This window comes from Lampetra fluviatilis, chromosome 27 (genome assembly GCF_964198595.1).
Source record: "Lampetra fluviatilis chromosome 27, kcLamFluv1.1, whole genome shotgun sequence".
Taxonomy (NCBI): Eukaryota; Metazoa; Chordata; class Hyperoartia; order Petromyzontiformes; family Petromyzontidae; genus Lampetra; species Lampetra fluviatilis.
In genome coordinates this window covers 3873076-3882997 of record NC_136301.1, presented here as the reverse complement: position 1 = coordinate 3882997, position 9922 = coordinate 3873076, and the positions used below count along the sequence as shown (strand labels likewise).

The following is a 9922-nucleotide window of genomic DNA, read 5'->3' as shown; positions in this document are numbered from 1 at the left end:
AGGGCCCCAACTGACTGATGGCAACTATAGCAACCAGCAATAAATCGATTCCCTCTAATCGATTCTATCGATTCCACAATCACACAAATCACTCAGATTCATACTAAATATGCAGTTCAATAGCGGCTAATCGCTAATACGGATTCTAGACTGACGTATCCTCGCTTTTTGCGGATCTGGAGTACTTTTTATAGTCTGCAAATTCACCCGACTTGAGATCCCCCTGATAGCCGCTGTGGAATCTGCAATCGCTTGTCAACAAGAATCGACTCCTCAGTTGTGAACGCCAATCGTAATCGTTCAGAATCAACGGAATCGATCCACGCCAACCACTCGCAGCGTAAATTCAAAACGTTTTTTTTTTAAACTGAAACTCAAATTTCTCCACCACGGCACCAAACGGCGTTGAGGCGACGGAGTTTCCTTGCTCGTTGGTTTAAACAAATTTAAAAAAATAATTAAAACTCGTCGATAAGCAAAATAACGAGCTGGTGACGTATGACCCTTGACCCGAACTTCCGGCGATCAGCTGTTTGTGGCAGTGACGGCGCGGCCGGGCCTCGCCGCCTCCTCCTCCTCGTTGTCGTCATCGCCTCCTCCTCGTCCTCCTCCTTCTCCTCGTCGTCGTTTCCCTGCTCCTCCTTGTCTCGCCCGGCTCCCCCATCGCCGCCCTGCGATGATAAAGCTCTTCTCCCTCAAGCAGCAGAAGAAGGATGACGAAGCCAGTGGCGCCAAGGCCGGCTCCAAGAAGGCGTCGGCCGCGCAACTGCGCGTTACCAAAGGCAATGGCGCCAACCAACATCGTCGTTTAGCTCGCGTCGCCTCGTTACTTTTTAGGCCACATCGACACCGGCCGTCCTACCTCGTTACCCTTTAAGCGTTACCGCGTTGACTCGCGCCCGCCCTAGTCGTTACCTCGCCCCCCCCCCCGTAGTTACCTCGCCCCCCCCCCCCTAGTTACCTCGCCCCCCCCTCCCGCCTCGTTACCTCGCCCCACCCCTAGTTACCTCGCCCCCCCCCTAGTTACCTCGCCCCCCCCCTAGTTACCTCGCCCCCCCTCGTTACCTCGCCCGCCCTCGTTACCTCGCCCCCTCTCGTTACCTCGCCCCCCCTCGTTACCTCGCCCCCCCTCGTTACCTCGCCCCCCCCTCGTTACCTCCCCCCCCCTCGTTACCCCCCCCCCTCCTCGTCGTTACCTCCCCCCCTCCTCGTCGTTACCTCGCCCCCACCGCCTCGTCGTTACCTCGCCCCCCCCCCCCCGCCTCGTTGTTACCTCGCCCCATCGTCGTTACCTCGCCTCCCCCCCCGCTTGTTACCTCGTCCCATCGTCGTTACCTCGCCCCCCCCCGCCCCATCGTCGTTACCTCGCCCCCGCCTCGTTCCTCTGCGTTACAATTCGCTGTTTCGTTCAGTTTGAATGTGCGCGAGTGCCTCTCCGCGTTACTTCGTTACGTTACGTGGCCCCCGTTGCGTGGCGTCCCGTTACATTTCTGTCCATGGCGTTACGTCGTAGTCGGTAGCAGTCGTATTAATCTTACGATTGTTTTCCTCGGGGGGGAAAGGCCTCCCTGATTTCCCATTCACAGTCATTCGCCAGTATTATTTTATTATTCTTCTTCAAATGTCGCACGTCTGTCACCGTCACGTCCTGCACACGATGGCCTGTCAGGCTCTGTGGGGGGGGGGGGGGTATCTTTAACGTCGCCCGTGATTATTCCAGATTTCAGGACTTTGTATTTATGCTGGAGGTGAAATCTGATGAGCTATTAAGCGCCCTTTTTGACAAATGCGCAGTAGGGGCACGGGGTCCGAACGTTACAACAAACAAACAATACGACAAAAACACGAAACGAGTGCAAAGTATATAAGGTAAACAAATCACTCAAAACACATACAAATTCAACTAAACCATCCCTATCAAAGAGTATGGATCCCTGCAGTCACGAAAACTTCAAATTTAGAATCATCCCCATCCTACCAGGCAATGCCCACTGAGGCATTAACTTGATTTTCAAAAGTTTCCTGGCCACAAATGGTAGCGCAACAAAGTGGTCTTATCATTTAGGGCATTTATAGCAGCAAAATCATCTAAATTATACCTGTGACGGTTTACCCGTGTTCTTGCACAGGGAAATTTAGTTTTTAAGTCCATATGGCATATAGACGTTTGAATACGGGCAAAAAAACCATGTTTTTGTTTGTGTTTCTCGCTTGTGATGGGACTTTGTGGGATGAACGTTGAGGTTGATAAGGGGCACGGGGGGGTGACCAACAGTCTGAATTGGTGTGTAAGGGGTTGACAGGTATGCTGTGCATAAGACTAAGAAAACTTTAATTTTTGCCAGTTTAAAAGTATGAAAAATAAGAATAGGTTTAGGGCCTAGTCTCACCTGCGTTGGTCTGACACTGGTGAGACTGGCGCTAAAGAAGGCCGTCTCTTGTGTAGATCAATCAGTTTCAAAGACAATGCAGACATTATTATCAGAGCATGTTTGTTTGCATGTTCACCACAAGTACGTGTGGTTAATGCAGACAGAATTCCTTGCAAAAGGTAGCGATTTGGTGTTTGAACATCTTAACGCCTGTTTTATTGCCATAAAGGGTAAAACCTATTCTTGGATCTTTCGGCAAAGTCACGTAGAAGGGAAATAATAAAAATAAAACAATAAAATTCTCACGAAGTTTCGGCCACAACACAAGTTCAAGTTCATTGATTAGGTATAGCCCTGTGAGCCATTCGGCTCTTGAATCGGGTGCAACCGCAACAAACAAAAAACAAAAACATGAACAAAAAACATCTTAAAGTGAATATGTGACTGAGTGCAAACAGAAAATCCAAGAAAAGACAGCAAAATATTGCAGAAAAAACACCGTTACACCAACGCTGTGTGCAAAAATCCCAGTGGGATGCAAGTCAAACAACAACAACAAGACAACTTAGATTACGGCCATCAGTCTAACTCTGTACTACAACAAACAAACATGGCTAAACCAATACACTTTTCGAAATCACCAAAATAAAGCTATGAAAGCAATGAAAAAGCAATCATAGGAACTGTGACGGAATTTTCACAAGCAGCCGTCCTCAGGTGAAGAACAGAGCTGTCGGAAAGACAGCGTCCTAAGTAAAACCAATTTTTATGTTTTCATACCAATTTCGTTTTCAGGTCCATTCGGTGTACAGCCGTTTCAATACGGGCAACAAAATTTGATTTTTGTCTTGCTTTGTGTTTCTACCTTGCGATGAGGCTGTGTAGGTTGAACGTTGAGCTTTATAATGGGCACGGGGGAGACCAATATAGTCTGAATTGGTTTGTAATAAGGTAGGGGCACTGATAAGGGGTTGACAGAGGTATGCTGAATAGTCGAAGCGCATGTTTGTACATGTGGAGGGAAAAACCAGAGGACCCGCGAGTAGTAATAACCAGTGCGGCCTGCCGGATTCGCACCGCCAACCTCTGCGAACCCACTGCTTGTCCGTGTTGCAGGGCGTTGTGTATACGACTCGCTTGTCCATTATGAGACATCTCCTTTACAAGTGGCAAAATATAGTAGTAGGTTTTTACCCTTTAAACTGGTACAAAACTGACACCTTTATACAAGGCATCATGTTTGCAATAACCGCAACACAAGCAGTCAAAATGCAAACAAAAAGAAACAACTCTGATAATGGTAATGATATGCACTGTCCTTGAAGTTGATTGGTCCACACCCGAGACAGCTTTTCTTAGAGCCTAGTCTCCAGGCGTACGCCTTTTGGCGTCATCTGGTCCAACACCAATGGAGACTAGGCTCTAAGGAAAGCTGTCTCGGGTGTGGACCAATCAACTGCAAGGACAGTGCATATCATTACCATTATCAGAGTTGTTTCTTTTTGTTTGCATTTTGACTGCTTGTGTTGTGGTTATTGCAAACATGATGCCTTGTATAAAGGTGTCAGTTTTGTACCAGTTTAAAGGGTAAAAACCTACTACTGTGCTTGTCCATGTTACAGGGCGTTGTGTACACGACGTGTTTGTCCATCTTGCAGGGGTGTTGTATACACGACTCGCTTGTGCATCTCGCAGGGCGTTGCGATACATGGCAATATACGTTACAATGCGCTACGGTTTTATGCGGGAGTTTTAGTCCCTTCAAATCACGTTTTGACACTTGGCCACGCATTTCGTTACGCTATAATCTGTTACAACGCATTCACCAAACAAAACCACGAGTTGCAATATATTTAGGTTAAAATGAGTTGCATTACGGTGTGTTCGGAAGTGTTAAATACATTGCCACCCGTTACGTTGCAATGCATTGCACTATATTTTATAACGATGTCGTGTAGTATTGTATCCGTGTGTGACTGCACGTTTGTAACTTTGCGTGTGTATGTGTCCGTATCTGACTGTGCGGGGGAGCGGTGGCGCAGTGGTTAGCGCGCTGCGTACGAACCCGGCGGCCCGAGTTCAATTCTTACTCGCAAGAAACAACGGTGGCGATTATTTTAATTGGTCCAGCGCCTCCCATCAATGAGTACCTGGTGCGGTTTGTGAACATCATCACTGGCGAGACGAGGGTGGTCGGGTGTGGCGATGGCTACTCAACCCCGGTTGTGCTGCGTTGGCCTTAATAGGTGCTCGCTAACGTGACTTCCGCAGCAGTCTTTCAAAGGCTTTACGGGACACATTTTTGCTTTGTCTTTGTTTGACTGTGTGTCTGTGTCTGTGTGTCTGTGTGTGTGTCTCTGTGTGTGTGTGTGTGCGCAGATATAAATGAACTGAATCTGCCCAAGACGTGTGAAGTCGTCTTTCCAGACCCAGACGATTTTCTTAACTTTAGACTCGTCATTTGCCCTGATGAGGTGAGTACTGTATAGTAAACATCATTACCATCATCATTATGCGAAGCAAGCGGACCACAGTCGCCTATCCATTGCTGGTTGAAAGACTTGATTTCATTGTCACGGTCGACTTTGCCAAGAGGTCCATAGACTGTTAGATGACGGGATTACCTTTAGTTTGCAAGGGGCGGCGATTTCCATCTTTATATGTTCCCAATTTAATAATGTACAGACATCCACGTGTTCTTCGAAGTGTAATTCCATGCATCTCTCCGTGCTTCTTCGCAACTTTGCGCAGTGTCAATGTCGCGCAAGAACACGCGGAGGGTTACCAACGAGGGGGTTTGGGTGGGGTTATTTGGCCCCACGTGGCTCGTTTAGTTGCTAGGAGCAGCACGATTGGGTCCTAGAATCTCATTGGGGATTTTCGTGAAGTCTCGGTGAATGGGGCGCCACGGTGGATAGGAGATGTTATCTTCCTTGCCTAGTATATGCAGGAGATCGTGTATTCGATCCCGACCCCTGACGCCTGCTGTATATTTGGTGTTTGCATGTTTTCTCCGTGGTTGCCTGGAATTTTTTCTCTGGATCCTCCGTTGTTTTCCCACTTTGTTGAGCTATAATTTGTGACCACGTTGCTTCTGAAAAAGAGCTGCATAGCTCAGTGGGCCCTTACCTGTTAAAATAAAAACAATAGTTTAGATTAGAATCCACTTCCACCACGTGTGTGGGCAGCCTGTTCCATACTTCCACCACTCATCGTGTAAAACAGTTGTCTCCTGGCCTCGTTGCTGGACTTTCCTGCACGCGGCTTCCACCTCTGGCCTCTGCTTCTCTGCTCTCTGTGTTGACATCAAAGTGTAATTTGCGTGGCAATGGCTCGCCGAATCTCCAACCGCTCTCTTGACTTTGTGTTTTTTTAAAGGACGTGTCTCAACTCTCTTGTTTTGCCATTCACAGGGATTTTACAAAGGCGGAAAGTTTGTGTTCAGTTTTAAGGTAAAGTAGCAGCGGTGAAAGTAAAACAAAAAGCACGTGTTTGTGAGTGTGTGTGTGTGGCCCAAACGGGGGAGCGCTCAACGTAGTGGTTCGTGCACTGTATTACGAATCCGGGAAACTTGAGTTCCGTTCCCGCTCCGGTCAACATCGGCGGAGAATATTTGAACCGGTCTTGGGCTTCGCCTAGGTTGACTCAGCTTTAAAATGGGTACCTGTTGCTGTGTGGAAAGATCAGCGCTGGGAAGACCAAGCTGGCGGGGTGTAGTGCTGCTGGCTACACCACCTCTCTGTGCCTCGTTTTGGCTTTAATAGGCGCTCGTTAAGAGCACCGACCCCGACAGTCTGCGTGGCTAAATGGGGAATTTTGTCTGTGTGTGGCCTCGGGTTTACAACTGTAATACAATACAGTCGACCCGTGTTCAATTCTTGGCCATGATGAACATCACCAATGAGTGAGACCTCACCTAGGTTGACTTGGCCTAAAATGAGTGGCGTTAACAGTGTGGTCAGCATTAGTAGTGGGGAGGCAAACGTGGCCACACATAAGTGGTGCTTGTTAAGTGCCTCACCTTGTCTTTTGTTGGCCTTAATGGGCACTCGCTGACCACATTGTGTTTGTGTGGTTGTCTGTTCAGGTGGGTCAGGGTTACCCACACGACCCACCCAAGGTGAAGTGCGAGACTCAGGTTTATCATCCAAACATCGACCTGGAGGGCAACGTCTGTCTCAACATCCTGCGGTAGCCACAGCCACCAAACGCTCCACTCAACCAGCCACTCAATCACTTACCCTCCATATACACAGCCACCAAAACCCTCCACTCACTCACGCAGCCACTCAATCACTTACCCACCACATACACAGCCACCAAACCCTCCACTCACCCAGCCACTCAATCACTCACCCTCCACATACACAGCCACCAAACCTACACTCACCCAGCCACTCAATCACTTACCCTCCACATACACAGCCACCAAACCTACACTCACCCAGCCACTCACTCACTCACCCTCCATATACACAGCCACCAAACCCTCCACTCACCCAGCCACTCAATCACTCACCCTCCACATACACAGCCACCAAACCTACACTCACCCAGCCACTCAATCACTTACCCTCCACATACACAGCCACCAAACCTACACTCACCCAGCCACTCAATCACTTACCCTCCACATACACAGCCACCAAACCTACACTCACCCAGCCACTCAATCACTCACCCTCCACATACACAGCCACCAAACCTACACTCACCCAGCCACTCAATCACTTACCCTCCACATACACAGCCACCAAACCTACACTCACCCAGCCACTCAATCACTCACCGTCCACATACACAGCCACCAAACCTACACTCACCCAGCCACTCAATCACTCACCCTCCACATACACAGCCACCAAACCTACACTCACCCAGCCACTCAATCACTCACCCTCCACATACACAGCCACCAAACCCTCCACTCACCCAGCCACTCAATCACTCACCCTCCACATACACAGCCACCAAACCTACACTCACCCAGCCACTCGATCACTCACCGTCCACATACACAGCCACCAAACCCTCCACTCACCCAGCCACCAAACCCTCCACTCACCCAGCCACTCGATCACTCACCGTCCACATACACAGCCACCAAACCTACACTCACCCAGCCACCAAACCCTCCACTCACCCAGCCACTCAATCACTCACCCTCCACATACACAGCCACCAAACCTACACTCACCCAGCCACTCGATCACTCACCGTCCACATACACAGCCACCAAACCCTCCACTCACCCAGCCACCAAACCCTCCACTCACCCAGCCACTCGATCACTCACCGTCCACATATACAGCTACCAAACCTTCCACTCACCCAGCCACTCGATCACTCACCGTCCACATATACAGCTACCAAACCCTCCACTCACCCAGCCACTCAATCACCACCGTCCACATACACAGCCACCAAACCCTCCACTCACCCAGCCACTCAATCACTCACCGTCCACATATACAGCTACCAAACCTTCCACTCACCCAGCCACTCAATCACTTACCCACCACATACTCGGCCAAACAGCTACTCATCCAGCCGCTCACCCACCACATATGAAGCAGCTACATACCCGGTCACTCATTCAGATGCTCACCCAGACAATCACCCAGCTATGCTTCCACTACAAACAAACATCCATCTGCATAGCCACTCACACAGTTGCACACCCACTCACTTGCACACGGTAGCACTCACCACTGATTTGCCCAGTCATTCACTCCCCACCTGTCCACGCATGCTTCAAATCGAGCAACCTGCTAACCCACAGATTGTTGTGGTGATGATGATGATGTTTGTTTGCAGTGAGGACTGGAAACCAGTGCTGACGATAAACTCAATTATATATGGGCTACAGTACCTATTCCTGGTGAGCAGAATCACTCGCCACATCCACCACTCACCAAACCTACCACTCACCACAACCACCATTTCTTTCATCCACCACTCCGCATCCACCACTCGCCCGAGACAACGTCTTCCATGGGGGCGGAGCGACAAATTCGGCTCTTGCAATGGGCGCTAGCTGTACGAGATGGTGGCAGCGGCTTGCGGTGGGGGGGGGGGGAGGGGGAAGCTTTCATCCCGCAAGTGGGGATAGATGATCGTGACTGACGAGGATGGTGGTTTCGATCTCGTGTGGCAGGAACCCAACCCCGAGGACCCGCTGAACAAGGAGGCGGCCGAGGTTCTGCAGAGCAACCGCAAGCTCTTCGAGCAGAACGTCCATCGCTCCATGCGGGGGGGGTACATCGGCTCCACTTACTTTGAGCGGTGTCTCAAGTAGGGGTGGGATGGGGGGGGGGGAGCGGGTGGCGGGGGGTGCGCGCTGCTTGCCGCCTGCCTTCACCCCCCAGCAGTCGCGAGGCCTCTCCCATGGATGGGCAAAGTGGGGGGAAGGTGGGGGGGGGGTGGGGAGTGGGATACCGGGGCGGGTCGCGCGAGCGTGGTGTGACGTTTATTCCGAGTGAGATCTCGTCGTTGTGTTTGAGCGCGGAGCGATTTGCTGCTCGCTTCTACCAGTTTGTCAGACATCGGAGTCTGTTGGTGAACGGGGCCTCGGTTGGGTTTTGGTAGTCGCTAATAGACACACCCCCCCCGACCTCTGTTGGGCAACCGCGGCCCCGTTGGGCGACCCGGTCTCGACAAGACGGTTTCCCCGACGCGATGTCGATGCTGGTTGCTTCCCTAAAGCGATCGTAGGCCGGGATGCGATTGGTGGAAGTCTCCTCCGAGCTCGATGCCGGTTTGGCCGATCGGGCGCGTGCACTTCCCACACCTCCGTGTCACCGGTGAAGTCGCTGATAACATGTCAGCCGCGTCTCGCCCATTCGGACGCAGGCAATCTCGCTCGCAGCTCACCTTGCCAACGCAACGGGCAGCCCGGAGGGAGTTGCGGCCGACACATTTTGGCGACGCTCGCTCGGAAAAATAAAATGGCTTCGCACGTTCGCCGTCTGTTTAAGCGCAGCCGCATTCAATAATTTGGCGTGAATGAGATGTAATAAAAAAAAAGATGAGGCCCGCGAAGCGTTTAACCGACAACAAAGTCTGCCAAGTTTGGGATTATTTTTGTCCATGTTATTTTAAACGTTAATGTATTTCTTTTTTTCTTTCTCTTTATTGGCTTCGTTTGCAAGGAAGGATGTTAAAGTGCTTTTTTTGCGAATTTCCTATCACCCAAATTGGATTTTGTGGACCGGAGAAATACGTTAAAGTGTGTACTGGGATGGCGTCACCGTTGTAACCGTTGTCGTCATCATTATCATCGTCATCATCTTCATCATCGTCTGAACATCAAGGTCACAATAAAGTACATTTTCAATTTATACAACCGAGCACGTTTGTTCACTCCCCACTTGCTTCATCTAAAAACGTTCCTCAAGTTTAATTTTGATCAGGGCCACATGGTGTGTGTGTGTGGTGCAGTGTGCAGTCTCCGACTTTTCTTCAGTCTTTCTGCGATGAAGGTCCATTGCCAGCAACGTTGCCTAATAATGTTTTCCCTTTTAGTTCAGGGCCTTGTTGACCAAGAACAA

General features: G+C 50.2%; 1 protein-coding gene and 1 long non-coding RNA gene across 2 annotated transcripts in view; both read left to right on the top strand.

Moving 5' to 3' along the window:
* Positions 1 to 9922, top strand: part of LOC144942307 (uncharacterized) — a 549184-nt gene that overhangs the window by 25534 nt on the left and 513728 nt on the right. The gene's annotated exons all lie outside the window — the stretch shown is intronic.
* UBE2M (ubiquitin conjugating enzyme E2 M) lies at positions 493 to 9708 on the top strand. The gene is made up of 6 exons (XM_078869076.1): positions 493 to 782; positions 4752 to 4846; positions 5786 to 5824; positions 6460 to 6563; positions 8190 to 8253; positions 8530 to 9708. Exons 1-6 carry the CDS (start codon positions 677 to 679, stop codon positions 8668 to 8670), a joined length of 549 nt encoding a protein of 182 aa, XP_078725202.1. The 5' UTR covers positions 493 to 676; the 3' UTR covers positions 8671 to 9708.